This window comes from Falco cherrug, chromosome 11, assembly GCF_023634085.1.
Source record: "Falco cherrug isolate bFalChe1 chromosome 11, bFalChe1.pri, whole genome shotgun sequence".
Lineage (NCBI taxonomy): Eukaryota > Metazoa > Chordata > Aves > Falconiformes > Falconidae > Falco > Falco cherrug.
This window is the reverse complement of record NC_073707.1, coordinates 22,717,401-22,732,284: the sequence shown is the minus strand read 5'-3', so window position 1 is coordinate 22,732,284 and position 14,884 is coordinate 22,717,401. Positions and strand designations below refer to the sequence as shown.

Below are 14,884 nucleotides of genomic sequence, written 5' to 3'. Positions count from 1 at the left end.
ACAATCGTCAAAAAAGACACACACCCTGGTGAGACAAACACCCTGCAGCTGGGCACAGAAATCAAATGGATTCACCAGATGTCCTTCAACACGCAGTATCTTTCAGCAAATAAGCTCCTTTGCAGTATGTGCTAGCACAGTAGTTCCACACTATTTATTTCAGAGCCAAGCCCTCAAGATGTATTGTCTACAAGCTCTACTCAGCTCCTCTGCAGTTAGTCTTGGGAATGGGTAGAGTCTTCTGCAGTCACAGTTCTTCACACATCAAGTTCCCAAACTCAAGCACTCAAACCAATTGTTCAAGACGCATTACAGTCTGCGCAAAGTGCCCCGTGCAGAGCTGCCTGCTGCTCTCCTGGTGAGATGGGTAAGAAGGGACATGGAGCTCCACTATCAGCACGTCAGTCTGTGAAGGTGGCCTGGAGAGTGACTGGAGATGTAGTCTCTTTGTTTTTTAAATTTAGAGTTGACACCATATATTCTGCATTTGGCAGAACTAGTTTTAGAAGAGATTCCAAAAAAGAACTACAGACTACAATTGCACACCAGAGGATCTTTTACTAACAGACATGTCACAACATCTTCTCTCAATACTCTAGGTTAACATCCTTGCACAAGAGCCTCTACTAATTGCACACACTATGATTACCAACCCCAGACATGTCTGGCATTTGGCTAATCTAGATTTAGTTTGGAAGATCTTCTGCATTTGGTGAACAAAGATGAAGTTCCCTGAAGATGCCAACACAAAGGTTTTAGTTTTTAAAGAATTGCCAGTTTTGTCTTTTTTTAGCTAATTATTAACAGTGCTCTTGCTGCTTTCATTTGTTTCCCCATAATTCAGTATATGAAAAATTCCATGTGTCTGTTTACAGTACCATGAACGTGTCAAAAAATGTGAGCGTTTAGTATCAATATGAGCAGTCTATATATTTTTCCTGGAGAGCTATCTTTGCACAGTTTTGAGGTACAAAAAGAAGACAAGTTTCTTTAGATTAGTACCCCATTGTCTTTCCATGAAAAAACCCAGCCTCACAAGAATTAAAATCTTAAATCACAACTTCAGTCACTTCTCAGATACACACCCGAGTCTCATATGCTTGAGTAAATCCAATCAGAACTACCAGTGTGTTCAGTCTCCAAGAAAAAGTCTTTTATAACCTGAAAACACGAAGCCGTAATATCACATAAATATCTTACTCTGCTTAGATACCAAAACAATAGAACGGCAGAACCCCGTCATGATGTGAAACTAAGGCCGTCCTCCAAGAAACCAAATTACTCTTAGAAAGAAAAGCAGCAGCAGCTCAACAGCTGTGTGAAAGCTGCCTCCCATGACAAGATGCAGAAAAATTGCAAAGCCTTTTGGACCTACATAATTCAAATTGGAAACTGTTCTTTTCAAAAAGCCAGATTTTTTACACATGGTCTTATTCCTCATTTCTCTCCACCCTCTCCCTTCTGCCCCAACTCTTTACCTAAATCCACCACATACATAAAAAGAAAAGTTCAAAGTCACTTTTTAAGGAAAATGCCTGTTTGTTTCTTTTACTATTTTTTTTTGTCTGTATTGTGTAGCTGCTCTGCTCTGCAAGACACAGGCTGGCTTTCACAATAATTTGTCCTATACTTCTTTTCCTCTTCTCCTGTGCCCGAGAAAATGCAAGGCAGACCCTCTCCCCCAGCCCCTGTAAAGGTGCCCTATGTGTCACACACACCTAGTTAAAGCTGCATCTCCATACTCTGCAAGCCTTTTCTTGAATTACAGCCAGTCATTCTCATCCCAGACAACATACCCATATATATACACACATTTATATATGTGTATGCACACCTATTTTACAGCAGCTAATTTCAAAGCCTGCAATAAAGCTGTAATTAAGAAATTGCCATTAGTTTTGGGGTTTGCCTCCAAAAACAAACGTTTCTGTATCTCAAGCTCCACACTCATGATTGTTGGGCAAACTTACACACTTCCAAGGACACCTGCATATCCCACTTTTTCCTTCAGCATCCCTTACTCTGCACAACCCGCACTCCAGAATACTAATGCAATTAAAACGACATCAAATCACAACAGAACACAATCACTTGCAAAGTCTCATCTGCCCCCAGGGTACTGTATTGGCCACAGTGACTTCAAGAATTCTGCAGCCCCCATATCAGGGAGCACAGCTGGGGCTTTTAGTGCTCCGTGACCTACCAGTTATCACTGGCAGTGCTCTCTATCCCACTCTGACAAGAGGGAGATCTGCAGTGATTTCATCTGCTCTGGAAGTGTCTTCCACAAAGCACAGCACAGCCACAGTCCCTCCATCACTCACACTCAGCAGTATCATTCTTCACATGGACAATGCTGTCATTTCAAACCACACTACTGCATGCAGGGAAGACACAAGATGCAAGGCAGAGATTTAAATGCTCATTCTCTGGGTAGCCTTCAAAAGAAAGGCCCTGAGCCCTCCTCTCAACTGTTGATGCAATGAGACAAGCAGACAGAGCATGTCTGCAGCAAGAAACAGCCTGGGACTTCTGGTGTTAGAAGGTGAACAGCTGTTGCATTTGAACTCCATGAAGCCATAGCCAAGTCAGAGCTGAAGGGAAAGGGGTACAGTGCCCTAGTCACCAGCAGGAGAGAAGGGGTGATTTTTCACAGCTGCAGCTTTTGCAGCATCTGGCAATGATGAGAAGCCCTGCAGAACACGAGGGCTGCAAACCCTACATTATGGCAATTAATGTTGTATGAAGAGTAAGCTTTCTAAAGCATTTGTCTTACAGTGAGGACTGTCCACACCAGCCAGAGTCATCTTCATGCAGGTGTTGATTCTGCTTGTTATCAGGGGACAAGGCTGGTTGTGGTATTCAGCTCCACAAGGGGCAGAAAAGTAGAGATAGCTGAAATAACCACCTCAGCTAACCCTCCTTAATGTATGTATTCCTGAACTCAGAACAGCGAGCAATCAACGGCACAAGGCAGCTGGATACTGGGGGTGGCTAGGGCTAAAACTTCACATCCAATTAAACTCATGTGAGTCGCCAGATTTCTCATTTAACCTTGCTCTTTGTAATTTCAGAGACAATGTTTAACAGCTTACACTTACCACACCTACAAGGACACCTGTAAAGGAAGGATCACGGTTCCTTTCACTTACACACTTTCACAGTGCTGCTCTACTGATGTACTGGAGAGCTGCTCTGTATGTACATTTTCCTCTAGCTAACCTTAATCTACTTTGTGCAATGCCGACCTTCCTCCACCCCTGTAACGCCAGCCTTCTCTGTCAAAGTGGGCTCCAAAACATCATCCCAAATCGACAACATGAACCAACAACAACTTGAATTTCAAGGCTTTCAGTCCAAGCTCCAAAACAATAGCACTGCCAGTAGTAGGGACAACAAAGTCAGTGTTTCACTGTCTCAGGGCAGGCTCTGCCTTCTCTCCCCCACACCAAGAAAACATTTCAATACAAAAATCCCTCTCATTGATGGTAACGTTTTGACCAAGTCAGTTCCAGATAAAAAGCCTTGGCTGTGCCAGCTGTGAGGTCACCTTCCCTACTGGAAGTCCCTGAATTTGCAAGAGCCCTTCTTTTCTGTCAAAATAAGGAACGAAGAGAGAAGAGGCACAAGCCAGTCCCATCTGACAGAAGCACATCCCAACCAAGATACGGTTCGCACAAAAGCGGGCACATGAAAAGGAATCACGCATATTATTTCTGGAATTACTTTTCAAATTAGCTCATGCAGCAGATCGAAAATGGAGAGCATATTTGTTTAGGGAAGATTAACTTAAATCAGTGGAAAATCTATAAAACCTCTGCAGCCATAAACCAAGGGTTTCCAGTTACGCTCTCTGGTGGTCCTCAAACCTGACTTCAGCTGGCTTCTGTGGGACCCAACAGTATCCCCAATTTCAGCACAAGAAAGAAGTTCTTTGAGGGATGAAAAAACAGGATTTGTTTGGGAATATTTAATTTAAAAGAAAATCTAGATCATGTTCATTTATTCCAACTCATTCACCTCTGAGTGACCTTTCACGCACAGCATAACTCCTATCTTAATGCACCTTTACTTATGAACTTTAAAGCATTATAAAATTACACTTACTGGAGATGGAATGAAGGCTTCATGGTACTTCTTAGGATTTATTCTCAAGGGTCCCTTAAAAAAAAAAAAAAAAGGAGAAAGATTATGCCTGAATCTTACATCAGTTAAATTAGAGAGCTGTGGGTAATATATCTACTGTGAAACATGAGAGATACATCTAAATTTCCATTATACATTTCAAGTCTTGACAACTTAGCATCCGAGCAATTTCAAGGCAAAAGGCAGTTTCATGATAGGCTTAAGCTGATCTACTGCAGTCTGTCATCAAAGAGATGTTGAATCATTAATTGTTGCTGCTACTGGGTGAACCGAGGATCCAAGCCCTCCTGTTCCCTTCACACATTTTCTGCTGAGCATCCACCACCCTCATTAACAAACAGACAATAGAAACAATTTGCTTTGCTCTGTTTTGGAAAAGTAGAATATTGGGTTTGCTTATTTTGGAGGAGGGGAGGAAAGAGGAAAAGCTGGCGTGCTGAGCTTGCATGGCAGCAGGTATCAGCCTTACAAGGTTCTGGCTGCTTAGGCTGTTCCTGCAAACAGGCAGTAGCAGTAACTCTGTGATAAAGAATATTTCCAAAGAAGAATCAAAAGGATTTTCCAAAAACAAACATTTAAAGTCTACAGGATCAAATCTGTTTAAATGTGTTTAAAGTCACATTACCTTAAAAACATTTGAAACTCTTATGGTCTATCTGTTTCTGCTTTGTTATCTGCCAACTCAAAGCTCAGGTCACCTGCAACAACACCCCATCACCCCTCCAAAGTAAACCAGTTTGCTGCTTGCGCTCAAGTCCATACAAGAGAAAGGGAGAGCCAACGAAGGACTTACAGGCTATGCAACAGTGCCGTTCCCAGCCCAGGAAGGTCCTGGGAATTGTGATGCAAGTGACTGCAGTTACAACTGACAGCATTAGATTGTTATGGACATACAAACAGGTATCTGCCATCAGACAGGCTTCTGCTTTGGGCTGAAACTTTAAAACTTTCTCCACTTGTGTATTTGAAATAAAGTTGGCCAATTTGTTATATGAACAGTTTCCATCTGTTTGCACTTCTGTGTTAAGCAATCATAGGAACCTCTCACAGGAATTGCTTCCTTAAAAATTTACTGCGGCATATAATTTTTTTATGTATTCTGGGAAACACTCAGACGATAGGAAAATAAAGCTGATTACATGTGAAAGTTTTGCTGCCTTGAAGAAGAATTTGCAGATTTATGAAGGTTTTCCATTGTTTTTATTTGCTTAGGTTTGGAAGTACCAGCACCATATATTCTATATTCTTCAGGCATTATTGGAATACTTTGCTGCAATGTCTTATTTTGTGCCTTATGTAACTAGTATTAACGAGCACACCAACCACATGGCAAGCACGACCCAGGACAAGGGCATGAAAACAAAGACAACCCACTGGGAGCAACCCTGGGGATACTGTATGCTTAGGCAAAGTAAGAGCTAAATCGTTGTCATCAGCCTTTATTAGCACTGGTACCCACTGATGGAAAACTCTCAATGGTCTTTTTTCTCCTCTTATTTCCCAGAGTCAGCCATCAAAAACAATACACTGTTAGTAAAGGAAGCTGTTACAAAGAGAAAGGAAAAAAATGAAAAGGGATGGTTGCTCTGCTTGACAAGTCGTCAAACAATTCCCATACCAGCATCTACCCACCAGCTCAAAGCAGGTGATGGGATATCCTGTGTTACTCTGCAGAATCCCCTTGAATAGTTTGGGACAGCTGTCAATCAGCCAGGTGCAAACATCAGGTTTTGTGTCCATGGCCCAGAAGGCGTCAGAGCAGCTATGTGCACATGGATGCCCAGCTCCAGCAAACACACAGAGGAGCAAAGTGTTACCATGCTTACCGTGCAACAGGTTTCTCTCCATTTTATATGCACTACCAAATTATGATCAGCATTAGAATTCTTACATCAAGTAGCATTAAAATATTTCAGCTCTTTCCTTTAAGCAAGGAACTCCCAAAATTTATCTTAGAAAGCAGATGGGCCCTATTATCTGTGCCTATGAAAATCCTATTTACGATGTTGTACATTTCACGCTGTGATATCATATCTGGAACCAGTCACTCTCTCCATCTGCAACGAACAACTGTTCTCATATGTGCATTAGGGGGTGAGGATCTGGCTGCAGAGTCTCATGATGTCACACTAATGTTGTATTGTTTTACAACAGCCTGCAAGTAATAGCTGCTATATTTATCAGTGTTTTTATGTCAGTAGGGCCTTTGTTTTGAAAGGTAAGAGAAAGGTTTGCAGGAAAGTTTCTAAAACACTTTCTGATGATTCAAGCCAGTTTCACATACATTTGCCAAAAAAGTTCCTAACCTCACTGAGCTCCCCCAGCAAGGTCCAAAAGGGTCATAATTGCTCAAGTTGTTCTGCTAGAACCAGTGCAGGCAGTACTCAGAATAAACTTCAAGCACCTCAAGTCAAGCAGTTCATAGCAGTTACCGTAACACATATGCCTAGATTCATTTGCATGTACAAAACACAAAAAAAGGCCAGGGTTCAAGTACCTGCTTGCTACCAAGGCCACCTTTGAAAAAACCACCCATGCCAATCAGGGAAACCCCAGCCTTCACACCCACAAAAGAACAGCTTTCCAAGGAAAAGCACCCTCTTAACTGCAAAGCAGGCTCTGCACCTCTGTGCCCTGCACACTCTCACTCCACCTGACCCCAGAAGCCCTGCAGGGAGGGTCTGGGAGACGCTGGAGGCGTGGAGGAGACACGAGTTTCTGGCTGGTGCTTCACAGGATGATTATGGTCCTTTGGGTCAATGTTCCTTAATACATAACCTGACTTCATCTGTGTGTATAGCCAACACCATCCGCTTACATAACTACACAGAAGTTATTCAATCTTGTTTGCCTTCAGACCAGACTATATGATCCCAACCAACCTGATTCACTTGGTGTTTGCTCATTGCAGAGTTTTACAGGCACAGAATTGGGAAGTCTATGCACTCTTAAATGCCTGAGCTCAGATGCCCTTTCTTTTGGAAGGATGCTTCTGCACACGTCACATGATTAAATGAATCCAGAAATCCCACAGGGCACACTTCTCCATGCTACTTATCAAAAACTGAGTTATGTCAGATAAAGTACCAGAAGCCATTAAGACTAATATTGACAGACATCAGCACCCATAAAGATAACACTTTGTTCTTCCTGATCTAGGACTGCTTAATCTTCATGGCACTTGTGTTTTATCTGAGTGAACTCCACGTCTGCCAGTAGTTTCCAGTAGTTTCCGTGGGCTGGGTTTTCAGGCGCATTTAGTTGCGTAGCTGCATTGCCAGGGTCCAGCAACATCCTCAGAGTTCACAGCAGGGTCTTTTCTCTTTAGCAACTCTCTCTCAAGTTCTCACACAAATCTATGCAGATCCAGCCCTTCCAAGACACTCCAGGGGATGGCCTGTGCTCAGAGAGTCATGCTTCTGTCTGGCTAGCACTCAAAGTTTGCTCACAACCATCAGATTCAGAACAATAGGTTTGCTTCGCCTCTTCCACAGGCTCTTGTGGAGCATTTTTGCAGGTTACCATGCCAGACCAATGCCCTGCTTTTGGGGATTAACACAACAGGTATTTGTTCACTGTGTCTCTTGCCAGTGTACAGAACAGCGCCGAGGATTTGTCCATTCACTAAAGTTGCTTTCAGGATCTCACCAATCCTGGTTAAGACTGCAACGATGAACGGTCTTGATGAGATCATAATGACGAGTGAGCTGAAGATAAGAGATATTGAGCTGGGATGCCCATGATAAGGCACTCAGCCCTCAGTGACTAAATCCACCTTCCACAGCCTCAACTGTTTTCCCGAGATGTGGAACTGGATGAAAGGTAAACAGATACAGCCTACAAAAGCACATATGACTCCTCCAGTTACGCAGCACATGACCTGGAGTAGACATTACACATTTACAAGAACTAAGGATTCTTTTGCCAGTAAGCATGTAATCACAGGTCCTCTGGGACTCGGCATTTCAATGGGATTCTCAGGTAGTAGTCATAGGCTGATGTGCCTCATCTGCAGCTGCGCTCGACCTCATACACACGTGCTGCACTTAACACTATCAGGCTGTGTGACCAAAACCACTCCTGAAGGTAAGGCAGAAGCTTTAGTTACTGTCATATGCCACTACAGCCCCGGGGAAAGTCACAGCTTGAGGCTCCCATTTCTTCCCTCACCATTTCCTTCCCATCGTGGATGTCTGTGACAGTCTTCAAAAAGACACTGGCCTAAAGTCTGGGTAGCCCAGGAGACCGCTCTGATCATCAGCGGGGATATGCCCCCCACATAGTCATTTTTCTGAAAGAGCTTATCAGATTGGTCTTCAGGATGAAATCAGGCAATCTTGTGTGTGGAATCCTCATAACACCTCCAGAATTTATGGGATTATATTATCACATAAGAATTACTACACAATTGTAACAAGAAATCATACAAAAAGTGAGGCTGCCATTTGCAAGTTCAATGTATTGATGAAAGTAAGTATCACAACCTCACCAGCATAACAACACTAATTAAATGGCAATGCAACAGTGCGTGTTTGGGTAAACGATGCCTCAGCATCATTTGTCATGCCCCCACTGACTCCCACCTGCCTTTTTCCCCCAGCCAGTCTGATCTCACTGGGACAACCAGGTGTGTCCTGAAGAACATTACACCATGTTGAGGACTGTACTACAACAGTGGTTCTAGGATGCTATTCTCTCCTCCTGCTCCTCAGTGAACCTCAGCCCTGCCTGCCCTTATGCAAAACTCCTTCTGAGATCCAGCTACCCACACAATTAGCAGGTCCACCCCCACATTTTTCTAGATACTCAGAGAACTGCTACCTAACTATGGCTGCAGTTTTGCTGCTCCAAATGGAAGTCCAGTCTTTGATCTTTAGAATCTGTAAAACGAGAACATGCTTATTGCTAGCTATTCAAGGCAAACAACCACACATACACATGCAAATTATTTTCTGTATCTCAATGGGCTCTTCAGCTCCATCTGCTACCTGTGCCTTACTTCAGTAAACCATACACTGTCATCCGTGGCTGGTTCAGCCCTATAACCTCAGGGGAGTGCGAAGACAATGACGCAAGCAAATCAAGGGTGCAGTACCACTGCCTGCCCATTTGATATTAATTTAACCAGCTGCATTGTATTTTATAACAAGTTATTGCAATGCCTCGGTAGGGCAGTGAGACTCCAGGGACCACAGCACCACCTGTACCATCACTGTCCCTTATTTTTGTGGGAGGGAGACCTCTGGGAAGAGTTGATAGATTGCAAAAAGAAGAGTAGGTCAGGAAGTGGAGGCATCTGCACCTCATTGCTGAGGACTAATGAGCATTTCTGTGAGGAATTTCAGCAAGAAGTATCTTGCTAAGGACATTCATTTTTACTTACACCGACAAAGACAGAGGCTGCCAAGCACCTGCTGTGTTTTAAGCATCATTTGTAAAAGTAAGTGTCCCCACAATAATGACTATCATGGCTAGCAGACCATCCAACCAGAACTCTGCAATTCATCATGAGTGTGGATCAGGAATTTTACAGAACATGCAATCAAATCAAAAACCATACTTCAGCTGAATGTAAAAGATTGCATTCCACTTCTAGAACCTTCTGAGAAAAGGAAAAAATTTTCATCTAGCATCTACAAGTGGCACATCAGTTTCCTGTCATGCAACCAACTGATACTGATTTCCAACAACTGCCAACAGACTTATCACAAGAGCATGGATGTTGTATGGTCCAGGCACCTGAATTAGCTCTCCCCTTTTCAGTCCTGCTGAAACATCTTCTTTTGACATGTAGGCTTCAAATATACTCTTCTTCCTCCCTCGAGTGGGTTTATTTAGATTCTTTCTATCACCTGATGTTGGGAAAGCAGCACAGGATCCTCCTGAAAAAAAAAAAATTTATAAGTGTTATCTTGCCCACCAAACATGTCTGTGTACCTTAACAGCAGCTGTACAGAGGCTTTGAATTCAATGCTGAACTTCTGAGACAGTTTGCTTAGAAATCCTGGCACCCGACTTCAGAGCACCAAAAAGCCTGGAATAATCATATTTTACAAATAATTGACAGTCTTTTACAGCTCATTTTAGAGTTAAAAGCATTCATCCCAGCCCATCCTTTAATAGTGCTGAGCACATGCTTCAAGGCCGCTTATTCCTGAAGCATGTACGCGCTCTGCTTTAATACCTCTGGGAGTTCCCAGTTGTCTAGGATTTATTCTGTTGTCTGAATTGTCCATTGTTTCTGTCTGCGATTCAGAGAGTTGCCTCTTCCTATCGAAGTTCTGAGGAGTTCTTGCAGATTCAGAGTTGTTTCTGGTCCTTGCAAACCCTCTCTTTTCTGCACCTGAAATCAAATACAGGTTTGAAATAACAGGGGAGGGAAGAGGAACCCCACTACCAGCTTGCGGTCCTGGTGAAGCTCATGGTCTGCAGTACTTCAGTAGAAATCACAACTGTGAGTCACGCTTTTTATCCAAAAGAAACAATGTCTTCATTAGTTCATTTGTAATCTGTTGGCTCTTTGTGCCTCTTAATCCACCACGAACTTATTTTAGCATAAATAAAACTCTGGAAATTACGATATTAAAGTTGGATACAACCCTTCCAAAATCCTGGGAAATTCATTAGGGCATATAAAATGTGAAATTGTTAAACTGTTTCCAAAGCCTCCACCCCATTAAGCCCCCAAGTAGTGAGAAAATATAACTTCCCTACAACTTAATTAAGTAGTTCAGGAATCAAGGCGGGGGGTGGGGTGGAATCTCAATAACCCACTCTGGAGTAATTAACTTTTGAGCTACCAGAGGCAGCATGGTACACAACACCACCACAAAGAAATGCCAAGGCTCCAAATGTCCAGCCTGCTCAGAATAGGTCATGATCGTATGAAAATATTCTGCAAAGACTCACCCCTTCCTTCCCTGCCATCACCTCAGCCCCTTCCCTAAAGCCAGGAGAGCAAGCAGCAGCTTCCAAAGCATATGCCAACGCTGTTCCACGGATCAGCACATTGGAATGCAACCCAGCACTGTGCAGCTGCCCTCTTGGCCCTCCACCTGGATACTGAACATGTCATCACAGCTTCGCCTTCCAGCCCCTCCTGGCTACCCTCCCTGGGTCCAAGCTTGTACCTGCAAGTCAGAAAACGTGCAATGCCAACTTATTTGCTATGGGGCTATCCAAGTTACAAGGCAAATTTTTTACATATGGTATCCTTCACAAACGAAATCACAGATTGCTTCATAGAATTGAACTGAAGCAGCGAGAAAAAAGTTTAAAAAAGCTGTACTTAAGCAGAGATCTTTAAAAATATGGTACAATGAGAGAAAACTGCTATTTTACCCAGTCACAGACAAAAAGCAACTTCCATATACAGTAACAGGCAAATCAGCTGGAGGAGGGAGGGATGATCCTAATTCAGGAGATAAGACACCAAGACAGGCAGCGGGACAACTCAAGGTTCTGGCTCAGACCAGTCCAGGAAAAGATTAAACATCACAGCAGTGCCTCCAAACAGGACACTGAAATGAAGAAGGGGCCTCTGAGTTCAGCGATAAGGGCAATGTAGTTTGGCCTCTTTCTACACAAGCAAGCTTTTAGTACTGTGCATATGCTTTCAGGAAGGAGACTGTCCAAGGGAGGTTGCAGCTGTAACACAGCAAGAGCGCAGCCACATATTTAGGTTTCAACTGACAAGAACGAGGCGATACTACCTGTATGGACCACACGATAAAACAGAACTAAAATTAACTGATTTGCAAATGCCCTAAGGGTCAAGAAATCAAGTTCAAAAACAGATACTGAAAATAAAATCATGGACTAGAACGATCTGAGCAGAACAGCTTTTGAATTGGCAACAAGGTCTGCTCCAGACAGAGCTTTCAGAGACATCTTGGTGAAGGAATCAGACTTAAACCGCAACAGGCAGGATCTTAGGAACTCTGTTAAAAAAGCAAGGCACTAGGCTGATTACCCAGAAAGGTCACGCAATCTGCTTCATTGGAGGTTCTTAAAACTAGGTGAGACACACATCTGCCAGAGTTGGTCTAAAAAGAGTAGTTTTTTCCTTGAGGTAGTGAAATGGATTACACGAGCTCATAAGGTCCTCTAAAGTCCTTGTTTCTATGACAGCAAGTCACAGAAAATACTGTGAATTAAAGAACTTGGGATAAAAAGAGGCTAAATCTTAACATATAATTAAGAGAGCAGAAAACTAAAATGCAGGAGGAAAAAGAAAAAAACACCTAGTGAGTTTGGAAGTGAGCTGAGCCAGAATTAGGCACTGCAGAGCAAAGTTGCCCCAGCACTTGCCACGGCCATCAGTTCCAAAAGTCTGGGGCCGCTACCGCCAAAAAAAAAAAAATGCACAGCAACAAAGGGTGCAGAAGCATGCTTCCATCCTGAAACAGCAGACATGCAGAGACTCACTTGCACTTGTCCAATACTTAAAGACTTTGGCTTGTACTCTGGTGGGATTTTTCATCCACTCAGACTCAAACACAAACTCAAAGAACGAATTTACTCTGCTTCGACATAGCTGGCTTGCAAGTCAGTTTACACACAGCCCCTTTAGATATTCAACCCTGTTGGCTGTGACATTGATGGCTAAACAAAACCACCTGTTACAAAGCCACAGACAACTGTCACAATTAGCATTCAACTGGAACACATCAAATTCTGCATGACACTAATTTCTTGTATTTCTCCTTTAAAAAGAAAGAGCTAACTACAGGTTGCCATCTGTTTCAACTAGATTCAATATATGCTTCTGTAATGCACCTGCCCCTTAAAACTGGAAGTTGGAAATAGTCCTTATGATGGGCTTTCTTGCTGCCCAGCATTAATATTCTGATGGATAAACAGACATCATTCCACACAGCAAACTGTAACTTGACTACTCTATAGATAACATAGGATATACTGAGACTATCCTTTCTGAAATAACTATCACGAACTTAGTTAAACTATTCCAGCACCAGGTGTGTCAGAAGTCTTACTTTTTCCATGGTGTTAAGAGTCACGTGAATTGTAAGATAACAAAATCTCTTAGGGTAAGATGTCACACAAAGTAGTAACATATTCTAGGCATTAAAATAATCCATGACTAAATAAACTAAGTAGTAAATACATATAATAAAATGAAAAATAACCTCAGCAGAAGGGAGACTAAGTGCAGTGACTGAAATGAAGTTGGTTGATACACCCTATCATGAGGTTTGAAGCAACCACAATGCACCAAACACATCTGCACATGCAGAACCACTCAAGCTTGAACACAGAGCAATTCTAACGCAAGATACACGAGTATTCGCAACACACAGCAAATGTAACATATTTGGGTATGTTTATCTGGCTGCACAGATGATGTAGAGCTGCTCTCCATGGATGCAGCCACCACTTGCCTGGGAGTTCTAGATGTTCTGCCATTCCCAATGGGAAATGATACAGGAGTAACAATTTGAGGAAAGGTGGTTGACTGTTCATTACTTGAAGTCCTCTGAAGGGAGACTTGGGCTGAAACACCCAACACCTGTATCGGCCAAGAAGGCTCCCTACAAAGGTGACAGAGGGACACCTGAAGAGGACCAGCAATTCCATACACAGAGCAGAGAACCTCTTCAAACTAGCCAAGGGGAAGCACTTGGGGGAAGTAGAAACACACAATTCCCACCTCCACGGGTAGAGGCAGGAAAAGTGGATGGCATCTGTGGGCTTTCAGAACAGTCCACAATCAGTGACTCACTTTTATTCTCAACATGGGCACCAGGAAAAGGAGTCGAAAGGATGGAACTGGAGGCTGGCTCCACAGCAGGAGTCCAGTCCAGCATTTGGTGTGCAGGCAGCAGTGGCTGGTTGAGCTCTGCTGGAAGGACAACACTGGAGCTTGTTCTAGAATCCAAACCATCACATCTCATCTCCGTCACAACAACAATGACATCATGCAATGGCACATTTTGGTCTTTAAACTTAAGTACCTATTAATCTTCTCTTATTTTGGAAAAAAAAGAATGCAGACAGGCAGCTTCCCAGAATAATTGATCTAGCTTACAGTAAGAGAGTAGGGTAGATGTTTTAAATCAGCTTATTTTGACATAATTTATACAAAATCACTCTATAGTTTACGTTTTGAGAAGTACTGCATTTAATTAAATTTAAATCTATTAGTCAGTTGATCAACTAGATGGTCAACTAAATCAACTAAAATATTCAACTAGACATGAGGTTAGCAAGGCCAGTCTTTAATTTTGTATTAAAATTTGCATATTGCTTTACACGAGAAAAAAACAAGACCCTCAATTTTATTTACCAAAAATAAAACATTTCCAACTGCCCTCTAACACCTGACAAGCTATTTCATTGCTACCAGCACAGAAGGAAAATATTCCTCATTGAATTTTCATCAGCACATCCATGACCTCCCATCCAGGATCCAGCAAGAACTAGTTTTATTTAAGCAATCTAAGTGAATTCCAAGATATGGACATCTTAGTATAGCTTTCCCCTTTCTTGTCAAAGGGAACCTACCTTGTCGCTAGGCATTTTTACCTCTAACTAAGCGTCCAGCTTTATTACCATCTACACTATTTATATTTAACCCAGCTCCCTGGGGTGGGCAGGACTGAGTACCACAACCATTGTGCAGATAACCCTCTGCAGGTTTAGGACTCCCACCCCACTGGCAGCTATCTCAACATGTAACGGTTCCTTTTATGTTTTTTTCTTTAAAAAAGAAAGGAAT

The 14,884-nt window shown here is 42.6% G+C and overlaps 1 protein-coding gene across 2 annotated transcripts in view; it reads right to left on the bottom strand.

Moving 5' to 3' along the window:
- The window catches only part of DIS3L2 (DIS3 like 3'-5' exoribonuclease 2), a 195,498-nt gene that overhangs the window by 165,825 nt on the left and 14,789 nt on the right, over nucleotides 1-14,884 (bottom strand). For both annotated transcript variants that reach the window (XM_055723535.1, XM_055723536.1), the window contains 3 exons: nucleotides 10,331-10,489; nucleotides 9,886-10,028; nucleotides 4,108-4,161 (listed from right to left, as the gene is read on the bottom strand). In XM_055723535.1, coding sequence (XP_055579510.1) covers nucleotides 4,108-4,161; nucleotides 9,886-10,028; nucleotides 10,331-10,489 — 356 coding nt within the window. The remainder of the gene's footprint in view (nucleotides 1-4,107; nucleotides 4,162-9,885; nucleotides 10,029-10,330; nucleotides 10,490-14,884) is intronic.